This window comes from Rhinatrema bivittatum, chromosome 5 (genome assembly GCF_901001135.1).
Source record: "Rhinatrema bivittatum chromosome 5, aRhiBiv1.1, whole genome shotgun sequence".
Lineage (NCBI taxonomy): Eukaryota > Metazoa > Chordata > Amphibia > Gymnophiona > Rhinatrematidae > Rhinatrema > Rhinatrema bivittatum.
In genome coordinates, this window is record NC_042619.1 from 339,782,044 (window position 1) to 339,809,772 (window position 27,729).

At 44.0% G+C, this 27,729-nt stretch overlaps 1 protein-coding gene across 1 annotated transcript in view; it reads right to left on the reverse strand.

The window, feature by feature from the left end:
* LOC115092958 (E3 ubiquitin-protein ligase HERC2-like) overlaps window positions 1-27,729 on the reverse strand; it is a 2,733,734-nt gene that overhangs the window by 618,401 nt on the left and 2,087,604 nt on the right. The window contains 1 exon segment of the mRNA XM_029604466.1: window positions 6,088-6,302. Within this exon segment, the coding sequence (XP_029460326.1) occupies window positions 6,088-6,302 (215 nt within the window).

Here is a 27,729-nt window from a genome sequence, read left to right on the forward strand (position 1 = left end):
CCCAGTAGTTAATATATAGGACAGTTGTATGATCTAAGTGGAAGGGGAAGGGGGGAGAATATCGGCTCCCTTCTTGTTAAAAACATCTTGGTAGTCTGTATACTTCTCTGGTTATTTTCCACTCCCATTTCTGTGCACCAGGCAGCCCAGATGGCCCAGATTCTCTTCTTTAGGCCCTACTTCCTGTGCTTCCTTGCTGAGTATATAATTTTGCTGGCAATATGATAAGGAGTACATTACCCGCCGGATCTTCCAGTTGATGGGTAGATCGTGTCATTCCAGCCATGGAAGACCGTGATTGACAGGGAAATGTGGCACTCTAATTAGATCAAATGTAAGAGGTTTCTGGTGGTTATGCATTGTCATTAACACAGAGGTTGCACCTCGGCAGTTACAGGTTTGGATGATAAAGGTGGACCCTTAGTCTGACCCAGAATGGCATGTTCTTATCAATGGTCTATTAAAATACCTTTTGTTGTATGGGGACTTGATGTTGCTGAGCAAACATAAGATCAAAACAACGTACTGATGCTCCAGAATCAATCATGGCTAGAGCAAGAATTTAATTATTGTCCCAGGACAATATTACTGGCAAAGTGGCATGAGAGAGAGAAGATCCCAGGGCAGTATCAATACTAGAGGGATAGTTACCTCCCGACCCGTTCACTCTCCAGCAGGGAGACGTTGTTTCCCTACTGGGGGTGACTTTGGCTTTGAGCTTTGCTGTACTGGAAGGCCATAATAGAAGTATAACCCTTCTTGGTGGCACCTCTATTTTCTCTTCCTTGGAGAGGCGGTGGTTGGTGCCATCAATCAGCATAGGTTCTTCGGGTGTGGATTCCCTGTTTGTGAGGTCACCATGTCCTTTTAGGGTTTGTAATTCCCTTTCACAAGTTCATTCTTCCAGAATTCTTTCAGTTCTTATGCAGAGAGTACGCAGAGCCTCTTAAGTTGGCTGGAGGTTCTAGCAGGGCGAATTCATCCTTAATGTGGGCTGCTAACCTCCACCGGAAGTGAGCATGCAGACAGTTCATTCCAGTCCAAATCATTTGCAAGCTGATTAAATTCCATAGCGTATTCAGTTACACAGTGCCAACCTTGACAGAGCTCTAGGATTCCACTTTCTGCTAACTAAATGTGATCTGGATCACTGATGTTCTGAGATAGGGCATTCATGAACAAATCCACCAGGTTTAAAACCAGATTGTCTCACTCCAGAAATGGTGTTACCCATTAAAGGGCCTTTTTGGTAAGCAGGCTGATTGTAAAGCCCATTTTTAGTGGTTCAGAGGAGTATTAGTACGGGTGTAGCCTGAACCATTGCTTGCAGTGATGCAAGAATCCCCACAATTCAGCTTTATTCCTACAGAACTTCTGGGTTCCATGGATAACAAACTAAGGCCTGGATTTATCAAAATGCACTAAATATTGCATGCGATAGGAAAAGGGTGTGTTTTATGGTAATAGGCTGTTTATCGCAAAGTGCGCTATCTTAGCACTTCGCATAGGTATTTCCGCAGACTGCGATAACTTTTTTGCACTTTGTGGTACCACAATTGTTGCAATTCCTACTTACAACCACTGGGGGGAGGGAGAGAGAGAGAAAGAGAAAGAGAACCTAGCTATAAGGCCCTCATACTAGGTAGGTATATACCTGTTGATATATGAAGGCTTTGGTTCAGGACTTTGGTTCACTCAGCTTATCCCAGAGTCCTTTGCTCTTCTGATTTAACTGAATCTGCTGGTATGCAATGAACTTAAGATGACCTGTATGTGTATGGCTACTGAGAGCCATCTGGAATGAATTCAGACCTAACCAGATATGATGAAAGGTTATGAGGTTATCGATGGCAGATGGCTGAGCCACATTCCAAGCTTTGTTCTCACAGATTCCTATGTCGACTGAAAGAGGCCAGGTAAACTGGAGATCCCCTGAGGTCAAAACTCTGATCAAAGGCCTGGAACCAGCGACAGAACACAGACCTACTACAATGACTGATATATTGACAGGACGAACTAACAGAAGATTGACAGTACTCAATAGACACGTGGGCCCTTCTTAGGCCTAATTGGATCTTAAGGTGGGAGGTGGTATCAGGGAAGCATAGATACAGTTTGCCTGATTGGATAGGACATAAGTGGTACCTGATACTTTATACAGTCTCTGGATGGTTTTTATCTATTAAAACTTAGCTCTGACTAACAAATGCTGAGACAAGCTGAAGTGCTTTTCCCTTTGTTGAAAGCCTGGCAGTATCTCCCAAGGATATGAAATATTAAATTTATATTTGCTCTAACTAAATTCTGTGTCATATCCTTGTGTCCAAATATCTGCAGATAAGCGCCGTTGTACAAAGTCAGGTAATATATGAACACTGTATATGAGGCCCACCTAGCTACTCGAGGTGAGGTTTAGGTATTAGTGTAGGGGTTAGGGGCCATTTTGACATGCAGAGTGCGACGTATAAACAGAACAGGGCACTCTTGTGACGATTTGATGACCTTCGGATTGAGGAAACTCACCCAAAGATGAGATTTGTGCAAGGTTCTCGCAACCCAGCTTGATGTTACCCAGGTAGAGAGTCCATCAAGCTAGGTTGAGGGAACATTGCACAAATCTCATCTTTGGGTGAGTTTCCTCACTCCGAAGGTCATCAAATCTTTCCAATAGTGCCCTGTTCTGTTCGTATATCGCAGTCTGCACTAATACCTAAACCTCACCTCGAATAGCTAGATGGGCTTCATATAGATGTATAAATACCTACCCAGTATGAGGACCTTATAGTTAGGCGCTCTCTCTCCCCTAGCAGTTTAAAATACTGAAAACGCTATTTGCGAAAACATCACAAACTGTGATAAAGCCATATCGCATGGCTTAACGCAAATGAAAAAGGTGTAGTTAAAATCCACGTTAAAACTGTACGATATGGCTTTGCAAATTGTGAAGCCAGCCCACTTGGCCAGAAATCCCACCCCACACTCCTCCCCTTTTCCTAATTTGCATCACCCCATGCGTTATGGTGTTTTCGCATACGTTAAAGGTGCTTTTCGCATGTAAAACACCTTAACGCATGCAAAAATGCCATATAGCGCTTTGATAAATGACCCCCATAGAATTGAGCACCTAAAGATACAGATTCTTGCCTCACTGAAAGAAATTTACGTTGATGATCCTGGGTTACTCTATCAAGGTCTGAATAAATCCAAGCCTTTTGGCCTTTAAATAGGGACACATGGATGCAAAGCAACAGCCTCAGAACCAAGAGATCAAGAGAATGCCTCTAGTGACCACTTCCACTGCCAAGTGTTCTAAGAAATCAGTCAAGTTTATATCCAAATCAGGAGGAAGTGAATCAGCAGGGGCTTTTGCACCAGTAGCCTTTTGTCTTTCTGAAGGCAGAATATAAACTTTAACTATAGGTGGAATAGTTTCTTGTGGAATCTTTATTATCTCAATCATATATTCGTTGAAAAGTCCCACAGGGGAAATATAACTCAGTAATGGAAAATTTAATACCCTAAGATTGAAATATCTGGATGAATTTTCTAAAGTTTCCAGTTGTTTTTCCTGAATTATATTTCCTTGCATCAAGGTAGTTTGTTCCTCTTGGATATCAATAAGTTGTTTCTCAAATTCATCCATTTTCCCCTTATGTGATATTGTTTGAGTCTCTGAAACCTGAATCCGTCTATGTATGTCTGTGGTAATTGTAGATAAGGAGGCAATGGATTTTGTAAAGAGACAAGAGCACTCCAAAGAGAGTCCAAGGTAATAATTGAAGGCTTCTGCAAAACTCCTCTGACATCAAAATTCATAGAATCACTGCCAGCTGATTCATCCAACCCATTGGAATCAGCAATATCCCTGCTGGGGCAAGGAGTAGACACTAGAAGAAAAGACTCACCTTTACCACTGCTCAATTGAACGGTTTGCTGATCTCCTGACAAAAAGCTCTCTCCCATTCTTCCTGCACCAGCTCTTGTGACCTTGGAAGAAGAAGATGCCCCAGCCATTACCGTCAGTGCTTCCAAAACAAAAGGAGAGCTTGAAGGTGGCACCTCCCTGACAACAATGTTCAAATTCAGCGGGGATTGAGTTTGAGGAGTTCTGGGGCTGAGCACGGTATCCAGGTCTGGTGGGTAGGTCATTCGCTACACGACCCCTCCCGCCAAGGACGCTTCCGGAGCACAACCTCATGCCTTGGCAAGGAACCCAACTATCTTTTGTTGTCCCGGGGAATTCAGGGAAACAGCCAGCACATCACTCCTGAGTTGCCCCTTCCTCTTGGTATGAGGCATTTCAAAGGTAAGTAAACACGAAGAAAACAAAAGGGCCAGTGGGAAAACCTTGCACAGTGTCTTAGCATGCAGCCACCATCTTGATTTTGAATTTTAAAGCTGTAAACGTCAGGTGTGCAGCTTAGTTTAAGTTAGTAACAGTGGTCTCAACATGAAGTCTAAGTTTTCTTTGGCTAGTATCTGGTACCTTCACTAGAGAACACCAGAGAATTGTTCTATTACTTATTCACTACCACAAAGGACTGCTTTTACAAATTACAAGTACTCAGAAAGCTAAAACCCCTCCTACACTTCAATGATTTCAGGCTAGTACTCCAATCCATCATACTATCCAAGATAGATTACTGTAACTCCCTTCTACTCGGACTCCCCACAAATACGATCAAACCCTTACAGATGGTACAGAACGCCGCCGCCAGAATCCTCACAAACACCAACAAAAGAGAACATATCACCCCAATCCTCCGTAACCTTCACTGGCTTCCTATAAAACACAGATCCTCTTCAAAGTGCTTACAATCGTTCACAAAGCGACTCACAAACTCGCACCCATCATGCTAAGCACACAACTTCAACCTCATACATCTTCCAGACCCATCAGAAGCGCCTACAAAGGCACACTATATGCCCCACCTGCAAAAACATTACTAAGGAAACGAGCACTATCTTCAGCAGGCCCCCACCAATGGAACGCGCTCCCCTCAGATCTAAGACTTGAACCTAATCATCAGGAGTTCAAAAAAAAACCTAAAAACCTGGCTCTTCCGCCAAGCCTTTCCAGACACTTAACGCTGCCTAGATGCTCGCATACTATATATTCAGTAATCAATCACGTCAACCCGTCACCTTGTTCCCTATTAAGATACTATGCTTTATTATATATACTGTGCTTATACATACTTTATTGTATTTAATATATACTTTAATATATTCTTTATTGTATATACTGTGCTGTATTGTTTTACTTTATTTTTCCATACTATGATACCTATTGTTATTTGTTACTATAATATGATACTGAGTTCAAAAGTGTTTTCTTGTAACTATACTATTCTATGTTCAATTTGTACTTTGTTCTATAGTTATATGTAAATCCCCTCCCTTTTGGGCATCTCACTGTTTTATGTAAACCGGAGTGATTTGTATTTAATACCTCTGTATATAAAAATTAAAAATAAATAAAAAGGGGAGAGGCCACATTTGGCTGCCCTGCCTCCCTCCACTTAACTACCTTAAAATAGTCTGGAACTGGCCTCTCTCACATTGCTTTGCTTGATATTTACCAGGAGATTCTTATTGCTTCAGAGTCCCTGGTCCAACACATCCAAGATCACAGGTTTGAATCCTGTTGTCCCTAACAGTAGAGCATGGGAGTATAGATGTATGAAGAAAGTGCAGCTGTATGTATAGGGAGGTATAGCTGGAAGTAGCTGGAAAGGTGACTTACTTTGCCAGATGAAACACATTTTATCCCATATCAATATTTTCAGCCTCTATCTCTCTCCCATATTAAAGTAAAGTAATGATGATTGTTTGTGAGGCTCCATCCTTCAAACATACAAACCTGATATTTCTGGTTTTCATTCTCATGTGAGATACTTCCATTTTCTTCCTCTGCTTGGACAGTTATTTTGCTCTTAGACAGACTGACGGACAGACACAGATCCCTTTTACATAATTCTTTCTAACGTTTCATATGTTGGAAAACATAAAAAAATAAACATTTACATTCTGTACAAATCATTGCTACTCAATAAATTTCTATTTTACAGTTAATTTCAATGTTACCTTCTGTTTCCATGACCCAACTTGCCATCTTCTGCCTCACCCCAAGAATAGACCTCGCCTTCTGAAGATAGAGCCAGACAGTGCTTCCCTCCAGAGTTCACTGCCACTTTCTTTATAAACACATGCTGAATGGATTCCAAAAGTGTTGGCGTGGAGACAGACTCCGTACCTCCAATTCCCAGCCTTCCTCCAGCACCATATCCAGTAGCATAGAGCTAAAATAGAAATGTACACTTCATCTATATGCTTAAAAGCACATTTCCATTTTTTTATCATCAGGACAAATATCACAATTCTATCATCTCCTTAGATTGCTGACATTTTTCCAATACTTAAATGAAAAATAGTTTTTGAAAATCTTGGATATATGACATTCTTAAATTTGGAGAAACAGAGATATTTTATAGTTTTTTTTTTCTCTCATAACCTCCAAAACTCTCAAACTGAAATTGTTAGGAATTCGCACCAGCAGAGAACTCTTAAGAACTCTGCTCTCAGCCATCAGAACCAGCTCCTCAGTGACCAGCCTGAATCAGCCTTGGCTTCCAGAACTTGTCAGGTTCCTCCTTCCTCCTGCACCACACCCAGCCCCCCAGCTCTATTTAGACTTGCCTTGGCCAGAACCTCCTCGCTGGTTTATTGAGTACTCTTGGGCTCTTTTCCTGGCCTTCTGTCCTTACTCTGTGGCTTTAAGGGCTTCTTGTCTGGCCTTGTCTTATTTTTACTTATTTATTTTATATACCATCATTCCAAATGAAGATCACAATGGTTTACATTCATATTTTTGTTCAACACATACTTTGGGAAGACATATACTTTGGTCAACATTAGGTCAACACATATTAAGGTCTTGTGGGCTAAGGGCCTTCTCACTCTTTACCTTTGCTTGTGGCCTAAGGGCCTTCCTGCTATCTACCTTGACTTATGGCCTATGTGCCTTCATGGTCCTTGCTTTGCCTAGCCCTGTGGCCTTTGCGCCTCCTGCCTAGCTCGGGGGCCTTCAGGCCTTCTGTGTTATCTTACACAGTTCTTTTCTTCTCTGTGCCTTGTCCTGCCCTGTATTACCTTGTATCCAACCCTTGCCTCTAGCCCTGCACTTCCTTGGCATTCAGCCTGTGTGTGCAGTCCAGCCTTGCCTCAGCCTCCTGTCTGGCCTCGCCTGTCCAGGTAATTCTTACTGAACCCTAGAAACCCAAGGGCCCAACTTGCAGGGAAGGGGGATGAGTACGCAGAAGACTAACTCAGCCTTCACCGACATGTTCTACGGGTGTACTCAAGTCCTGCTGGCCCCAGTGCCCAAGGGCTTAACCTGAAGGGGAGAAGGCTGGCTAGGCAGAAGATAGATTCAGCTCCTGCCTCGTAGGCGTGCCCGGCTTCTGAGAGGATATCCCTAAACCACACCAGCTATAACAAAACCACTGCACTGATGTGACTCAAGTAATGCCCCAATTTTTTATAAAACAGATTCCTTGTTGAGATTAATGCAAACTTAGGCATCTGAAAATTATTCCAATCCAGAAAAACAATACAACCAAAAGAGCTTTTTCAAATTTGAGAAAGGTTACAACTTTATGCCCTTTATAATACAGAGCTACAATCAACTTTTACTACCCCATTCTATTTAGATGATTTAGTAACATGTACTTACAAAAATATGAATTCTAAATGAAATGATACATCCACATATTATTCAATGCATATCATACATATGAGACTATAATGTGTAATACAGTGAAGATGTCAGATCAATGTATATAATATATATAAACAAAATAATTAACAAAATAAAAAGTATTCAATAAACACACAAATTGCCAAGCAATAGAAAATGAACACTAATGAACCATTTTATACTAAAAATTAAAACTTCAATATTTATTTATTTTTAACAAGGCATAACAATTTTTACAGAATGCATAGAAAAACCAAAAAGCACACCAACAAACAGTACTTTTTATACAAAAATTTGTTTTACAAAAAAATATAAATACCAAATTATAACTGCAAAGTATCATAAAATTCACATAATATCAACCAATAAATTGTAGCTGAAGATGAACCCACAGCTTAGAGAGTGAAATGTTCCAACATGTTGGTATGATGTATCAGGTGTTAGCATCAAAGAACAGTGACTGTCGGATTAAGGGAAAGTGCTCAGCGTTGAAAACAAAGATGCAAATGTTTAGGAACTTGGTTTATTAATGATCATTTTCTACTGCTTGGCAATGTGTATTTATTGAACACTACTTTTTTGATGTTTGCCTTTGTTTTCTATTACTATTGTATAGTGGTACTTTATATTGGCAAATATGACTGAAACACATGCATTTGAAATGTTTAGTTATTCAGACTAAGCAGCTGCTTCGGTCTTAAGTGGTATTCATTTGTTTTACTCTGAAAGTTTTTCTGGACCTTCTGTTTCGGATTGGTTTTCAGTCACCAAGAGTAAAAAGAAGCTTATGTGAACAGAGTTGCATTCTGCCTCCTTGAATGAATACTGCAGGGCTAAACGTATACCCAGGGGTTTATAAAGAACCTTTTCTATATGCTGATGATGAGCAATTTAGAGCCAAATGGAACACCATTCTCAACAAATGTTCCCATGATTTAATGCTTTTGATTATTGAGACAGCGAACTCTTCAGCAACGGAAATTAATGCTGCCATTGAAAAACAGATTGATGATGATTTGAAAAGCACTTCACCTCCAGATATGTTGCATTTAAAGATAATATGAATAAATACTGGACCTAACTAAAGGCTGCAAAAATAAGAAAATGTAATCAAGACAAGAACAACTATACAAAAGATTATGTATACCCCTGGATGGATAAAAATCACCCTACAAGGAAGTTTCGTACATTTGATTCTTCTTCTAACGATTCTTCCAATGAAGAGAATTTCAACAACAGGAAACCTTCTGGTAAAAAAAAAGTATCTTTCAAGTTGCCCAATACTAGCCTAGCAACTTCCGGGACTATGTCTGATTTACCATCAAATGTTTCTCATCCACCAGACCCTTTAGAATCACGCCATTGAACATAACGCTCATGCTAGCAAGAAGCGCACTACATGATCTCAGCAGTAAATTCCTCTTCAGTATTTAATTTGTCTGATTGGAGTTTATCCTCTGCCGAAATATCTTTATTATCAAAAGGACTTTTGTTTGTTCCACCTACTCATTATGACCCTTTCGTTATCAGAGTGCAATTTTTTAAGTTTATTAGACATTTAAGGATAAAACAGTTTTTTTGCATCTTCTCCGTCCTCTACTCAAGGTTCTTCTGAGAATTCTTTTTATAAAAAATCAAAATGGATTCCTCCTGGGGCTCTTGATCCACTGATTTCCACATTTCAAGAATTGATTCTTTGTGATCTATATACCTTAGAATCTAATATTTCTCATTTGTTACAAAATTTAGCTCTTCAAGAATGCCATGCTTATAGTGCTTTAGCTCAAGATCAAAACATCGTTATTCGCCCCGCTGACAAAGGCAGCGGGATAGTACTGCAAAATACTAGTGATTATGACCAAGAGGTACTACATCAACTATCTGATACTTCTTTTAATTTAAAACTTGACTCTGACTCTACACCTCAGATTCGAGTTCAAATTCAAATTCTACTTGACGCAGGTATCATACATAAATTAATTACTGTGAAGGAATACAACTTTTTGTTGGAATCATTCCCTCGAATATTGGCTTTTTATACACTTCCCAAAATTCACAAGTCTCTCATAAGTCCACCTGGACGTCCAATCTTTTCTGGGATCGAGTCACTTTTGGAGCCATTATCAAAATACATGGACTCTTTTTTGCATCTGCTAGTCACTAAGAGATAGATCTTTAAAAAGTACGCGTGCGCGTACTTTTGTTCGCGCAACTGGCGCAAACGTACGCTGGATTTTATATGATACGCGCGGCTACGCATGTATCTTATAAAATCTGGGGTCGGCACGCGCAAGACTGCGCAAAATCGGCAGCCTGCGTGCCCCGAGCCGCGCAGCCTGCCTCCGTTCCGTCCGAGGCCGCTCCGAAATCGGAGCGGCCTCGGAGGGAACTTTCCTTCTGCGTCCCCTCCCTTCCCCTATCTAACCCACCCCCAGCCCTAACTAAATCCCCCTCCTACCTTTGTTGTGCTTGAAGCAGGCGTAACTTGCGCGCGCCGCAGTGCCGGGGGACTCGGGACCGCCCTCCCTGCCCACCCCCGAACCATTGCCACGCTAACGGACCCGCCTCAGACCACCCCCTGACCCCGGACACGCCCCCGGACACACCCCCAGACTTATGACACGCCCCCCGGACATGCCACCTCCCGCCCCTTTTACGAAGCCCTGGGACTTACGCGCGTCCCAGGGCTTTGCGCGTGCCGGCGGCCTATGCAAAATAGGCACGCCGGCGCAGGGCTTTTAAAATCTACCCCTAAGAGCAAATCCTATATACGGGATTCGGCCCATTTGATACAATCCTTGAAAGTTTTATAATTAGATTTGACTTCTTTAATTCTTGCACAGTGGACATCTTCTTTGTACACAAGTATCCCTCAAGATGCTTCTTTAAACACTATACAAGATACTTTACAGAAAAATGATTTTTCAGTAGAATTTAGCAATTTTTTGGTCAATTTGGCTTCTATTGCCCTCAAAGAGAACGTTTTTTATGTTTTTATAAACAGATTTGTGGATCTGCTATGGGGGCTACCATGGCTCCATCTGTTGTATGTCTGTATGTTTATTTTTTTGAAGAACAGATAGGGGCGGATTTTAAGAGCCCTGCTCGCCTAAATCCGCCCAAAACCGGGCGGATTTAGGTGAGCAGGGCCCTGCGCGCCGGTGAGCCTATTTTACATAGGCTCACCGGGGCGCGCAGACCCCGGGACTCGCGTAAGTCCCGGGGTTCTCCGAGGGGGGCGTGTCAGGGGCGTGTCGGGGGGAAGCCCGGTCGTCGCGGCGTTTAGGGGGCGTGCCGGGAGCGTTTCGGGGGCGGGCCCGGGGGAGTGGTTACGGCCCGGGGCGGCCCGGGGGCGTGGCCGCGCCCTCCGGACCCGCCCCCAGGTCGCGTCCCGGCGCGCGGGGATTTACGCCTCCCTCTGGGAGGCGTAAATCCCCCGACAAAGGTAAGGGGGGGCTTAGACAGGGCTGGGTGGGTGGGTTAGGTAGGGGAAGGGAGGGGAAGGTGAGGGGAGGGCAAAAGGAAGTTCCCTCCGAGGCCGCTCCGATTTCGGAGCGGCCTCGGAGGGAACGGGGGTAGGCTGCGCGGCTCGGCGCTCGCCGGCTATACAGAATTCATAGCCTTTATTAAAAATTTCTTTAAAACTTTCTTAAAAATTTTTTTTACTCCATGAAAGAACAAACTGCTGGGTCCTGCAGATATTTAAAGCACCGAATTGTTTGAACTCAGCTAGCCTCGGTTTGAGTTTCTGCATTTTTTGACAGTGAGAGGAAGGCTCGGGTAAGCTCTGTTCAGGTAACCTTCTTTACCTTTAATAATTTTCATGGTTTAAAGTAAAATCAATGATGTTTCAAAACAAAATCTTTTTGCAGATTAAAAACATTCATGTTATTGTACACAACATTCAATTCTGACTGTGGAATTTAATGATTTTGATATGTGCCTATAGGTAAAAAATCACCGATGCTAATGATTTCTGAATTATCCCTAACAACTGAAAAGCAGGTTGTTAATACAAACAAAAAACACACTTTGAAATGTCTGTATGCCAATGCCAGAAGTCTAAGAAGTAAGATGGGAGAGTTAGAGTGTATAGCAGCAAATGATGGGATTGACATAATTGGCATCACAGAGACTTGGTGGAAGGAGGATAACTAGTTGGACAGTGCTATATCAGGGTACAAATTATATCGCAATGATAGGCAGGATCAAATTGGTGGGGGTGTGGCACTTTATGTCCGGGAGGGTATAGAGTCCAACATGATAAAGATAAAACAAGAGACTAAATGCTCAGTAGAATCTATATAGGTAGAAATCCCATGCGTGTTGGGTAAGAGTATAGTGATAGGAGTATACGGTACTACCGTCCACCTGGACAAAATGGTCAGACAGATGATGAAATGCTAAGAGAAATCAGGGAAGTTAACCAATTTGGCAGTGCAATAATAATGGGAGATTTCAATAACCCAGTATAGTACAGAAGCAAACCTTGCACATAAGCAAGTACATAGGAACACTGGTGCAGGTAGAACAATCCAGTTCCGTTCAATTAATTAATAAATCGTATTTTATTGTGAACATTCATAATACATTCACTGTGGCAACTCCATTAGTGTAACAGAGGTAATTTTACAGTCCCCCGACACGGTCCCGTGTTTCGCGGTGGCTGCATCGGGAGGGACAGGATGGTTTTCGAATCTGAAATATAATATAAGTATATCACAAAACGGAACCAAGGGCTGCTATATATACCTTATAAACATCTTTCACATACCTTATACAAGACCATCAGGAGCGCAACCGCCCGCTGATTTCACCCGAATTTAAAGAACATAAAATGGCGCGAAAGGAGAACTCTCGCGAGAGGCTGAAATGACAGAGGAACACCTGTGATTAGACTGACACCTAAAGCATGATGACTAGTAGAACTGGTACCACTCTATATCTTTATTCAGACCATGAGGAGAGACTGAATTGAGAGTAAAGATCCATCGCTGCTCCCTCCGACCTAGCATGCAGGCGAAATCTCCTCCCCGCGGGGAGGGAGAGACCACCTCCAATACCTGGAAGGAAAGGTCAGCGATGGAGTGTCCAACATGTGTCCAGTGAGCCACTAAGGGCTCATCAATCCTAGATAATCTAATATTAGAACAGTGTTCTATGATTCGTGTCTTAATCATACGTGAGGTTTTCCCCACGTAAACCAATGGGCAGGGGCATTTGATGACGTAAATTACTCCTTTTGTACAGCAGTCTGACGAAGAATGTAATTTAAACACACGTCCTGATGTAGGGTGTTTAAAAACTGTCACAGACTCGGTATGGCTGCACATTGTGCATCGACCGCAAGGGTTATGTTGGCCACTAGAGTGAGGTAAATTTTGTGCAGGCACAAACGATGTGTGCACGAGGCGATCTCTCAAATTCGTGGCTCTCTTAAAGGTGAAGCGTGGGGGACCATGCATTAAGTCAGTTAGTGACAGGGCCGACCAGTGGCGTTTAATCATATTAACAATGGACCTACCTACGATGGAAAAGGGAAGGATGCAATTAAAGCAAACGTCATCACAGTGTAAAGGGGTACTGAAAAGCCAGTCTCGATGTGTGTATAGAGCGCGTTTAAAAGCTCTTTTCACAATTCGTGTTGGGTAACCCCTTTCAACAAATCTGGTAGACATACATTGTGATTGAGCAAGAAATTCCTCCCGTGTGGAGCAAAGGCGGCGAAGCCGTAGAAATTGCCCCGTAGGTATGTTGTCACGGAGTGTCCGAGGGTGACAGCTGTTGTAAGCCAGCAAAGTGTTCCGGTCAGTTTTCTTACGAAAGAGGGTGGTCTCAAAGCCATCCCCCTTCCAAGTAATCAACATATCCAAAAAAGATATATTGGAGGAGTGAATGCTGAAGTCAAATTGTATATGAGGACTGAGTGAGTTAACCCAATCGAAAAACACAAAGAACTGTATGTCAGAACCTGTCCAGATGATAAAGATGTCATCAATATAGCGTAGCCATACATGGATGAATTGAGACCAGATAGATGGATAAATATTTACTGTTTCATATTCATCCATGTATAGGCACGCTAAGCTAGGGGCCATGGTGGCCCCCATGGCGGTCCCCTTAACCTGTTGATACGTGATGTCCTGAAATTGAAAAAAGTTTTTCGTCAAAGCAATTTCGGCAAGTTGGACCAGAAAACATGTGGAAACTCTATGTGGTAATGGACGTGTGTTCAAAACTTTCTCAATAACGGTGAGAGCCTCGCTTTGAGGAATGTTGGAATAAAGTGACACCACATCTAACGTGATGAGAAAAATTGTAGACTGGGGAACCTCAATTTGTGACAAAAGTGTCATAAAATGAGAAGAGTCCCGCACATAAGATTTAATCTGGGGTACCAGTGGCTTAAGAAAGACATCTACAAACTGAGACAAAGGTTCGAGTAAAGATCCAATGCCGGACACTATAGGACGGCCCGGAGGGTGCACAAGAGTTTTGTGAATCTTTGGGAGGGTGTAAAACAGGGGCATGACCGGATGGGCTGAAATAAGAAACTTGGCTTCTTTATTCGTGATCATGTGAGCATCTAGGGCGGACTGGACCACAGATTTAATATCCTGGAGTAAGGATCCAGTGGGGTCAGAGGGCAGGGGAAAATAGAAAGACGAATCTCCAAGTTGTCTCAGGGCCTCGGCCTCATAATCAGATCTATCTTGGATGACAATCCCACCCCCTTTGTCCGCCGGTTTAATTACAATGGTTAAATCATTGGAAAGATTTTTAATGGCAGTGGCCTCCTCCCTCGAAAGGTTGTATCTAATGTATTGGTGTTGGGAACAAATGAGTGCAGCGTCTTTACATACCAGGCGCTCAAAAGCTCCCAAGGAGACCACCCTCTTTCGTAAGAAAACTGACCGGAACACTTTGCTGGCTTACAACAGCTGTCACCCTCGGGCACTCCGTGACAACATACCTACGGGGCAATTTCTACGGCTTCGCCGCCTTTGCTCCACACGGGAGGAATTTCTTGCTCAATCACAATGTATGTCTACCAGATTTGTTGAAAGGGGTTACCCAACACGAATTGTGAAAAGAGCTTTTAAACGCGCTCTATACACACATCGAGACTGGCTTTTCAGTACCCCTTTACACTGTGATGACGTTTGCTTTAATTGCATCCTTCCCTTTTCCATCGTAGGTAGGTCCATTGTTAATATGATTAAACGCCACTGGTCGGCCCTGTCACTAACTGACTTAATGCATGGTCCCCCACGCTTCACCTTTAAGAGAGCCACGAATTTGAGAGATCGCCTCGTGCACACATCGTTTGTGCCTGCACAAAATTTACCTCACTCTAGTGGCCAACATAACCCTTGCGGTCGATGCACAATGTGCAGCCATATCGAGTCTGTGACAGTTTTTAAACACCCTACATCAGGACGTGTGTTTAAATTACATTCTTCGTCAGACTGCTGTACAAAAGGAGTAATTTACGTCATCAAATGCCCCTGCCCATTGGTTTACGTGGGGAAAACCTCACGTATGATTAAGACACGAATCATAGAACACTGTTCTAATATTAGATTATCTAGGATTGATGAGCCCTTAGTGGCTCACTGGACACATGTTGGACACTCCATCGCTGACCTTTCCTTCCAGGTATTGGAGGTGGTCTCTCCCTCCCCGCGGGGAGGAGATTTCGCCTGCATGCTAGGTCGGAGGGAGCAGCGATGGATCTTTACTCTCAATTCAGTCTCTCCTCATGGTCTGAATAAAGATATAGAGTGGTACCAGTTCTACTAGTCATCATGCTTTAGGTGTCAGTCTAATCACAGGTGTTCCTCTGTCATTTCAGCCTCTCGCGAGAGTTCTCCTTTCGCGCCATTTTATGTTCTTTAAATTCGGGTGAAATCAGCGGGCGGTTGCGCTCCTGATGGTCTTGTATAAGGTATGTGAAAGATGTTTATAAGGTATATATAGCAGCCCTTGGTTCCGTTTTGTGATATACTTATATTATATTTCAGATTCGAAAACCATCCTGTCCCTCCCGATGCAGCCACCGCGAAACACGGGACCGTGTCGGGGGACTGTAAAATTACCTCTGTTACAGTAATGGAGTTGCCACAGTGAATGTATTATGAATGTTCACAATAAAATACGATTTATTAATTAATTGAACGGAACTGGATTGTTCTACCTGCACCAGTGTTCCTATAGATTTCAATAACCCCAATATTGACTGGGTAAATGTAACATCAGGACTTGCTAGAGACATAAAGTTCCTGGATGTAATAAATGACTGCTTCATGGAGCAATTGGTTCAGGAACCAACAAGAGAGGGAGCTACTTTAGATTTAATTCTTAGTGGAATGCAGGATTTGGTGAGAGAGGTAACGGTGGTGGGGCCACTTGGCAACAGTGATCATAACATGATCAAATTTAAACTAATAACTGGAAGGGGGACAATAAGTAAATCTACAGCTCTAACACTAAACTTATAAAAGGGAAACTTTGATAAAATGAGGAAAATAGAAAAAAACTGAAAGGTGCAGTTGCAAAGGTTAAAAGTGTACAACATTGTTTAAAAATACAATCCTAGAGGCACAGCCCATATGTATTCCACACATTAAGAAGGTGGAAGGAAGACAAAACAAATACCGTCATGGTTAAAAGGTGAGGTGAAAGATGCTATTTTAGCAAAAAAAACATCCTTCAAAAATCTGAAGAAAATAGGATAAAACATAAGCATTGTCAAAAGTTAAGTGTCAAGACAGGCGAAGAGAGAATTTGAAATGAAGTAGGCCATAGAGGCAAAAACTCATAATAAAAAATTTAAAAAATATATCCGAAGCAAGAAACCTGTGAGGGAGTCGGTTGGACCATTAGATGACAGAGGGGTTAATGGGGCTCTTAGGGAAGATAAGGCCATTGCAGAAAGACTAAATGAATTCTTTTCTTTCGTGTTTACTAATGAGGTTGTTGGGGAGATACCAGTTCCGGAGATGGTTTTCAGGGGTGATGAGTCAGACGAAATGAACCAAATCACTGTGAACCTGAAAGATGTAGTAGGCCAGATTGACAAAATAAAGAGTAGCAAATAACCAGGGCTGGATGGTATGCATCCTAGGGTACTGAAGGAACTAAAAAATGAATTTTCTGATCTATTAGTTAAAATTTGTAACATATCATTAAAATCATCCATTGTACCTGAAGACTGGAGGGTGGCCAATGTAACCCCAATATTTAAAAAAGGCTCCTGGGGCGATCTGGGTAACTAAAGACCAGTGAGCCTGACTTCAGTGCCAGGAAAAATAGTGGAAACTATTCTCAAGATCAAAATGATAGAGCATATAGAAAGACTTGGTTTAATGGAACATAGTCAACATGGATTTACCTAAGGGAAGCCTTGCCTAACAAATCTGCTTCATTTTTTTGAAGGGGTTAATAAACATGTGTATAAAGGTGAACCGGTAGTTGTAGTGTATTTGGATTTTCAGAAGACGTTTGACAGTCCCTCATGAGAGGCTTCTAAGAAAACTAAAAAGTCATGGGATAGGAGGCGATGTCCTTTCGTGGATTACAAACTGGTTAAAAGACAGGAAACAGAGAGTAGGATTAAATGGTCAATTTTCTCAGTGCATAAGGGTAAACACTGGAGTGCCTCAGGGATCTGTACTTGGTGCTCTTCAATATATATATAAATGATCTGGAAAGGAATACGAGTGAGGTTATCAAATTTGCGGATGATACAAAATTATTCAGAGTAGTTAAATCACAAGTGGATTGTGATACATTACAGGAGGACTTTGCAAGACTGGAAGATTGGGCATTCAAATGGCAGATTAAATTTAATGTGGACAAGTGCAAGGTGTTGCATTTAGGGAAAAATAACCCTTGCTGTAGTTACACGATGTTAGGTTCCATATTAGGAGCTACCACCCAGGAAAACGATCTAAGCATCATAGTGGATAATACTTTAAAATTGTCGGCTCAGTGTGCTGCAGCAGTCAAAAAAGCAAACAGAATGTTAGGAATTATTAGGAAGGGAATGGTTAATAAAACGGAAAATGTCATAATGCCTCTGTATCGCTCCATGGTGAGACCGCACCTTGAATACTGTGTACAATTCTGGTCGCCGCATCTCAAAAAAGATATAATTGCGATGGAGAAGGTACAGAGAAGGGCTGCCAAAATGATAAGGGGAATGGAACAACTCCCCTATGAGGAAAGGCTGAAGAGGTTAGGGCTGTTCAGCTTGGAGAAGAGACGGCTGAGGGAGGATATGATAGAGGTCTTTAAGATCATGAAAGGTCTTGAACGAGTAGATGTGAATCGGTTATTTACAATTTTGAATAATAGAAGGACTATGGGGCATTCCATTAAGTTAGCAAGTAGCACATTTAAGACTAATAGGAGAACATTCTTTTTCATTCAATGCACAATAAAGCTCTGGAATTTGTTGCCAGAGGATGTGGTTAGTGCAGTTACTGTAGCTGGGTTCAGAAAAGGTTTGGATAAGTTCTTGGAGGAGAAGTCAATTAACGGCTATTAACCACAGCTATTAATTGCATCAGTAGCATGGGATCTTCTTAGTGTTTGGGTAATTGCCAGGTTCTTGTCGCCTGGTTTGGCCTCTGTGGGAAACAGGATGCTGGGCTTGATGGACTCTTGGTCTGACCCAGCGTGGCAATTTCTTATGTTCTTATGATATGTAGACGCTGTGAGAACATAATCAGATTGTGGAATTCAGTGATTCTGTCATGCAGACGCTGTGAGTATATAATCTGATTATATTTTTTAAGTAGTCACTTTATAGTTTATTTGAATTTTACATTAGTTTTTTTATTGTTTTGTAGATATCTATATGTTATATTATATATCCTCTGATGAAGCCCCAATTGGGTGAAACAATAAGGCCTTTGTCAAAGTTTTCCTGAACATTTGCATCTCTGTTCTCAACGCTGAACACTTTTCCTTAATCAGACAGTCATTGTTCTTTGATGCTAACACCTGATACATCAAAGCACAACGTTGGATCTTTTCACTTTCTAAGCCATGGGTTCATCTTCAGTGTTATGAAACGCTGCCCACAGGTCCTTCCTGCGAGCAGGCTCTGCTTACCTTCCCCCGCACTGCTTCTGCACCCGACACGGCACGGGTAATGCCGACGTCGGGCCTGCCTCCGCAGCCGGAGCCGCAGACTCGATTTCTCCATGGGGCCCGGAGGCCGCCCGTGTTGCCCCTCTTCACCGCGGCAGGAGCAGCGGACTTTACAGCTTCTATGTGGCACGGAGCCGCCACCGACTTCAAGCTCCTCTTTGCGGCACGAAGGCCGCATCCCCGGGCTTGAGTGGCGGCTGGAGCCGCCCCTGGGGCCTCCTGCAGCGGCTGGAGCCGCTGCCATCTTCGAGGTCTGCCTTCCAGGCTAGCCCTGCGTCTGCGACGTCAATGCTGTGCAGGCCGCTGTCCACGGTCCTGCACAGCCAGCTTCCTGCTCTTCCTAGGCGCCGGCACGCGTCTCTCTACAAGATTTAAAGGGCCAGACACAGGAAGTGTGCTGGCCCCACCTAGGGAGTGGACTTCCTGCTCCAGCCCTATAAAGGGCTGCTCCGTCTCTTCAGTCTTCGCCTTGCATCGGAGTTACTTCACTTTGGAGGCTCCTGCCTGCCAGAGCTCCATCAGGTCTTGTTCGTGGAGCTCCTCTTCGTTTCGTCTCGCCATGTCAAGTTATGTCTTCATGCTATGTCTTCATTCCTGAGGTCCTCGTCCAGGTGTCCTGGTGTTCATCTCCTGGTGTTCGCCTCCTGGTGTCCTGCCCTCTTTGGTGTTTACATCTGCGCTCCTGAGCCTTCCTCTCCGGCGTCCCCCCGTCCGGCTTGGGCACTGCATCCCGCCATGTTGTCCAGGTACCATAGGGCATGCGCGCCTCTGCTTCTTATTCTCTCTTTGGCGCGAACCTCAGGGACGTCCCCCTGTGATGATGTCACACATCCCGGATTCAAAAGCCTACACTTTTTGCTAGCTAATCAAGTTAGCAAGGGAATCCTTACGGATGGGATTCGCTCTCCGTACTTAGCTACTCTGCCTCTCCAACTTTTGGACTTTATCGTAACGGGGTACCCGCTCCTCGGGGGCCTCTCTCATTTCTTGCAGGTCGCTATCAGGAACCAGTACTCGCTCCTCGAGGGCCGATGTTCCCTGAGTCGCTGCCTGAACCTTGTCTGCTTGGAAGAAGCCGCTGCCTACATCATCAGTGAGTTACCGACTTTATTTCCTCAGAGCTTTTCCCTGGAACCAGGGTGTCTCTCCTCGAGGGCCTGCCTGTATTCCAGCTTCTGTGTCACCTTCCGGGAGAAACCTCTGTGTGAGTAACTTTACCAACGAGGCTCTATACAAGGACTCTGTGTATGCTCTGTTTATACTATACAAGGACTCTGTGACTGCTCTGTTTATACTAATAATTTCTCCGCTATCTCTAGCCTTTCCTTCCTTCCAGCAGTCTATGCCTCCAAGTTTAATTTCCCTGTTAAATGTAACTTTGCTTTTCATGTTCAACCTTTGTTTTGGTTACTGTTCTTGGTTCAGTTCCCCTATTCGATGTGAACCGACCTGATATGGTCTCTACCATGAAGGTCGGTATAGAAAAGTGTTAAATAAATAAATAAATAAATAAATGCTCCACTGTACTCACTATCTCAGTTTTCTCCAATACAGCATAGCCATAGAGGGAATTGCTGTTCCAGTATCCTGAGGAACCCTAGCCCAGCCGGGTTTCATCTCTACTCACTACTGCCACCTTTGGTGGCTTATCAACTCCGTCTAATAAAAGATATAACTCTGTGTTGTGTCCCCCAAAGCTGAGCCTGACCTGTGGCCCCTCACGGGACTTCCCCCCGTGGGCGTGGTCAGCTGCCACAGTGTCCAAGGGTCCACCCAAAACCTTACAAACAATAACAAATTGCTAACTCCATGGATCCGGCACAGCTCAATGCCCTGCTGGCCATTCCGGGCCTAGCCCTGCGCATTGCTGAACAGCAAGACGCATTGGAGAAACTCACTTCAGCGTTTCATCAGCTGCACACACAGAAGGCCCAAGGCACTACTTCCAATAATGAAGGTCAGTTACCTGAAGTAACTTTAAAGACTACTGTACCACTGGCTGCTCCAGTTCGTTTCTCGGGAGAGATTCAGAGAACCAGGGGCTTTCTAAACCAGTGCTGCATGCATTTTGCATTACAGCCTTCTCACTTCCCCACAGCTTTTGCCAAGACTACTTACATTCTAGCTTATCTTGATGGAAGGGCCTTGTCTTGGGCCTCTACACTGTGGGAACGCAAGGATCCTATTTTGCAGGATATTGACGGATTTATGGACTTATTTAAATTCGTTTTTGGCGATCCTGCCCGAGTGACCATTGCCGGTTCTGCTCTGGTGGACCTGAAGCAAGGCAACCTAACTCTGGCTGATTTTGCGATTGAGTTCAAGACTCTTGCTACAGAACTCTGCTGGGACCCCAAATGCCTGAAAACCCTCTTCTTCAGAGGCCTGGATACTCGCTTGAAAGACGAGCTGGCCGCTCGTGAAACACCTGACTCGGTGGATGAACTAGTGGCTTTGGCAACTAGAATTGACTACCGGCTTCGTGATAAGGTAAAAGAACTCCGGCCTAATAGAGGACCAGGTCAGAAGGAGGCTAGTGCTAAACCTGCACCTCGGATGGTTCCAGTAATTCCTGTTGCCAGTGGAGATGAACCGATGCAACTTGGTCGCAGTCATTTGACTTCTAAAGAAAGAAGACTTCGGAAGAGGCATGGTCTGTGTATGTATTGTGGACAGGCTGGTCAAGATGTCCCAACATACCCAATTCGTCCGGGAAACGGACGGGCCTAAGTCCTGCAGGAGGACTGTTCTTAGGCCTTACTACTCCCTCTCCTCCGCTCTCTCTCCCAGTCTCCTTGATCTGCGGACCATCTGAGTTTCAAACTCTTGCCCTGGTGGATTCAGGGGCAGGAGGCAACTTTATTCTTCGATGCCTAGTGGAACATTTGAGGATTCCCCTCGTCACTTTGAAGGTTCCACTACTCCTATCTTCCATCCATGGGGAGCCCTTACCAGGTGACGTGACTTGCCAAACCGAACCGGTAACGCTTCGCACCGGAGCTCTCCATACAGAGTCAATTCCCTTCTTTGTGTTAGAGAAGGCCATGCACCCTATTGTCCTGGGGTTACCCTGGTTGCAGTCGCACCAACCCCAATTCGACTGGGCTTCCTTGGAACTCTCCCGCTGGGGCCCAGGTTGTTATGGAAAGTGCCTTAAGGAGATTGTTCCTGTCAACTGCATGCCTACAACTCCAGCGATGCTGGGACTGCCGCCTCAATACGCATCTTTTAGTGATGTGTTTTCCAAAGAAGCTGCTGACATTCTTCCTCCGCATAGGTCCTATGACTGTGCCATAAGACAAACTCAATACTGAACCTCCTAAAGGATGTGTCTATCTACTCTCAGTGATTGAGAACAAGGCTATGTCTGAATACATCGAGGAGAATTTACAGAAGGGGTTTATTAGACCATCGAAGTCTCCAGCCGGTGCAGGCTTCTTCTTTGTGGGGAAGAAGGACGGTACCTTACGTCATTGTATCGATTAACGAGGTCTGAACGAGATCACGATTAAAGACCGCTATCCCCTGCCTTTAATCTCAGAGCTGTTTGACTGCCTTCAGGGGGCCAAAATATTCTCAAAACTTGACATGAAGGGGGCCTACAACTTAGTTTACATTCGCAGTGGCGACGAATGGAAAACAGCCTTCAACACTCGAGATGGCCATTTTGAGTACTTAGTAATGCCTTTCGGCCAGAACATGATGAACGACTTCTTGTGGGACCTGTTAAGAGTGTCGTGGTATACCTGGACGATATCCTGATATTTTCTCAGGATCTTCCCACTCATCTAGAGGATGTCAAGCAAGTACTACGCCGACTCCGTGAGCACCGGCTCTACACCAAACTATCCAAGTGCAAATTTCATAAAGACTCTGTGCCTTTTCTTGGCTATATCGTGTCTAAAGATGGCTTCCAGATGGACCCTCAAAAACTAGAGAATATTAAAAATTGGTCCCAACCTACCAGCCTGAAGGCTCTGAGACGATTTTTGGGGTTTACCAACTATTATAGAAGCTTTATAAAGAACTACTCTACTTTAAAAGTGCCTTTGACTGCCATGACCTGCAAGGGTGCCATCGCTTCAAAATGGTCTGCGGAGGCCATTTCCGCTTTTGAGAAATTAAAGACTACCTTTTCCATGGAACCATACTTGCGTCATCCTGACCCCAACAAGCCATTCATCGTAGAAGTTGACGCTTCGGATGTCGGTGTGGGGGTTGTATTGAGCCAAACTGGAGACTCCAAATCCTTACGTCCCTGCTGTTTCTTCTCACGACGTTTCTCCCTGGCAGAGAAGAACTATGGGATCGGAGATAAAGAGCTCTTGGCTATTAAGCTAGCATTCGATGAATGGCGGCGTTGGCTTGAAGGCACTCAACATCAAATAACCGTATTCACGGACCATAAAAATCTAGAGCATTTCCGCCTTGTGCAACGTCTTAACCACAGACAAGCTAGATGGTCTTTATTCTTCAATCACTTTGACTTTGTGCTTAAATATCACCCCGGAGACAGGAATACAAGAGCCGATGCTTTGTCACTCTCCTTTCTCTCGGAGGATGTGCCTGAAGAACCTCAGCACATAATTGACCCGAAGAAAGTCATCTTGGCGACTACACATTCTGTGCCCGCTGGTAAACCATTGTGCCTAAACACCTCAGGAAGAAAGTGCTCTTTTGGGCGCACAATTCCAAGCTGGCTGGCCATCCTGGTCAAAGCCGCACCCTGCTCAATATCCAGAAGTTCTATTGGTGGCCTACTATCAAAAAAGATACACTATCCAGCTGCCTCAATTGACCCGGGACCAACAAGTACTGCTAGATAAAGAGATCACAGGGGCTGAGGTTACCTGGGCCATTAAAAGCTTAAAAAAGGGGGAAATCCCCCGGCCTGGATGGCTACACAGCAGTCTTTTATAAAAAGTATATTGACATATTGACACCACTGCTAGTGCGTATGTTTAACTCTCTGAGGGGCGATGAATCTATTCCAGCGGTGGCCAATACCGCGGGTATAACCATATTAGCCAAACCAGGGAGGGACCCAACGATCTGTGGATCCTATAGACCAATTTCATTAATCAACTTGGATCTGAAACTGCTAGCAAAAATTTTGGCCAATAGACTTAATGCTATCCTACCCGGTATTATTCACCCCGACCAGTCTGGATTTATACCGGGTCGTATGGCGTCGGATAATGTCCGTAAGACGGTTAATTCTATCCATTGGGTGAAACAAAGGGCAGTCCCCAGTTTATTGCTGGCAATTGACGCAGAGAAGGCGTTCGATTATGTACATTGGGCGTTTCTGTTTCACACACTTCAGACTATGCAAGTAGGGGAGTGTTTTGTGGGGTGGATAAAAAACCTGTATGATTCACCTTTGGCTCGCCTAAAGGTAAATGGCGGTTACTCTGACTCCTTTCCGATTGGCAGAGGCACGAGGCAGGGTTGTCCCCTGTCACCCCTCCTCTTTGCGATTTTCTTGGAACCCTTTGCCATCAAAATCCGCAATAACAGTCTGATATCTGGGATTTCCGTGGGGGACTTTTCCTCCAAACTCTCCCTTTTTGCGGACGACATACTTTTTACTATTACCGACCCACCCACCTCCCTCCCAGCCATAGGCCAGGAGCTTCTGGCGTTCGGAACGGTGTCGGGATTTAAATTAAATTGGGATAAGTCGGAGCTCCTTAATATCTCGGCTCCCACAGGTATGGTGGACAGGCTTAAACAATCTTACCCTTATAGATGGGCCAAAACCAAACTCAAGTATCTAGGTGTTTACATTGGCGTTCGGGATGATCTATTTCAATTGAACTATCCCCCGCTAATGGAAAAGATTTATAAAAATCTAGAAGAATGGGACCGTTACCATATTTCTTGGATAGGCAGAATTGCTGTCCTTAAAATGAACATCCTCCCTAGATTATTATACTTATTCCAAACGCTCCCTATAGAAGTCCTGCCTGGGTTACTTGATAAATGGCAGAAACGACTATTGAAATTCATTTGGAGAGGAAAGAAACCGAGAGTGGCCAAAACGGTTCTCTTTCGGACCAAATCCCAGGGTGGATTGAGTGTTCCCCACCTTTCATGGTATCATGCCGCAGCCCATCTGAAAGCAGTATTAGATTGGCATAAGAGGGACAGGCAACCACCTTGGGTAAAATTGGAACAAGCACTGATTGGCTCAATGCCCCTAGCAGCTTTGATCTGGCAGCCTAAACATACCTGGACCAATATTTTGGGCTAACCTGCCACAGTTCGGACAACTTGCGCAATTTGGTCTCGTTGGAAGCACTCACTCGTGGGAAACAGAGTATATTATCATAGTACTTTTCTCTTTCATAAGAAGTTGTTTCCGGCTGGACAGTCGTCCGCAACTTTTAGAGGGTGGCTCTCTGAAGGCATTTCACAAATCAGTCATATCTGGGAACCGGGAGGTCTGGTATCCTTTGATAGATTGAGTGAAAGATACCATTTACCTAGTAGGGACATATTTTCCTATTTACAAGTTCGCCACTTCCTCACTAGCAAGGCCTTACTTGAGGAATTAGCCAAGGGCATACCAGATTTTGAGGTATTGTGCCGCCAGGTCGACAAACTAGACAAGATTATTTCCCGTCTATACCGCTTGTTAATGGGGAAACCTACTTATACTCACACTCACCTGCGAGCCTGGGAGAATGATCTACCTGGCCAACTCTCTGAGACGGATTGGTTGGATGTATTTCAGGACTTAGGCAAAGGGCTTATCTCAGCGGGGCACATTGAAAATGGGTATAAATTGCTCTACCGGTGGCACCTAACCCCGGCTAAACTTCATACATTCTTCCCGGGGGTGTCAGACCAATGCTGGAAGCTATGTGGTTCCGTAGGTACCTTCTTGCACCTGTGGTGGTCTTGCCCACATATTCAAGCCGTTTGGTCTCAAGTGACCGCCTGGGTGGGCGAGGTTCTGAACGCCTCAGTTACTATAACAGCGGTGCAAGCTTTGTTATGGGTACACAATGTAGAGGGTCACCCGGTGCATCTTCAGTTTGTGAAATCCGTGGTGGTGGCCACCAGGTATGCCATTGCCTACCTATGGAAGGATAGCAGGGTCCCTTCGCTGCCTGAGATACAGGCTAGGGTTCATAAGATGTATGTTTTGGGTAAGATCACTGCCTTTAAACGACAGCGGGTCCAGAGATTTGAGAACACATGGGCACCGTATGCACAATGGCTCTCACGAATGTCCTCCTAGCCAAGACACTTTCAAGGAATGTGGTCAACGTTACCTTTAGCAGCGTTCCTCACCCTGTTGTCGGAGTCTATTTTAAGAAGGGGAGCAACTCAGATTCACCCAGAGGGGAGGGGGGGAGGGTTAGGGATTGGAGTGCTTTAATAAGTGATAACTCAGTTTTGGTTTCTTTTATTTTCTTGTAACACGGAGCAATGTTTGCAGTATAGCATACTTTTATATTTTTATATAATTCTCTAGAAAAGAAACCCGCAGACTAATGTAGTTCACATACCTGTTTATTGTATGTTCGTTCATCTTTCTTGAGTTAGTTAATATGATGCATACAATGTGGATGTTTTGATCGTTATTCTCTTCAAAAGCATTGTACTACAATTGTTTATTATCATGTTATCAATAAAAATATTGATTCAAAAAGATACACTATCCTATGTGGCATCTTGCACCAACTGTGCCAAACACAAACCCGCTTCTGGCCAACTGTGGGGATTGCTGCAACCGCTGCCAGCACCAGAATAGCCCTGGTCACACATCACTACTGACTTTGTAGTCGATTTACCCCTTTCTGGAGGAATGAATACCATCTGGGTAACAGTCGATCGCTTCAGCAAGATGGCCCATTTCGTGGCGCTGCCTGGCTTACCTTCAGACTTGGAGCTTGTAAAGCTCTTCATATCGCACATTTTTCGCCTTCACGGCCTACCAAAACACATAGTCTCAGACTGAGGATCCCAATTCACGGCAATATTCTGGAGGGCCTTGTGCAAGCTATTCGACATCTCTCTAGACTACACTTCAGCATATCATCCGTAATCAAATGGCCAAACAGAATGGATTAATAGAACCTTTAAAAAGTTCATTCGAGCCAATGTGAGTTGCCGTCAGAAAAACTGGGCTGAACTGTTACCTTGGGCTGAATTCGCCATCAATTCTTATCAGCAACATCAACTGGATCAACACCTTTTGAAGTGGTATATGGACATTCACCAACACCGCCACTTCCACTGAAGCTCTCAGTGACGTCCCCAGCAGCTAAATCTACTGCTGATGAAATCCATAATCTGTGGACTCAGACGAAAGACATGCTAAGTAAAGCGAGTGACCATGCTAAGAAGTTTTATGATGCTCACCATTCTCAAGCACCTGTCTTCAAACCTGGTGATAAAGTCTGGTTATCCACCAAACATCTCAGACTGAAGTTACCCTCCACTCGATTTGCTCCTCGCTACGTTGGACCATTTCCAATCCTCCGACGACTTGGCAACATCACTTACAGTCTGAAGCTACCACCTGGACTAAGCATCCACAATGCTTTTCACGTTTCACTCTTGAAACCTCTCATACTCAGTGAATTCTCTTCCAAGACTCAGGAACCACCTGCCATCAATGCAGAAGATGACCTAGAATATAAGGTCGAAGCTATTCTTGATGTTCGAAGACGAGGCAAAACATTTGAATACCTTCTTTCTTGGGAAGGTTTCGGCCCCGAAGAAAACTCTTGGGAGCCTCAGGCTAATACCCTTGATAAAGAGATGCTCCATCAATTTCATCTCGTGTATCCTTT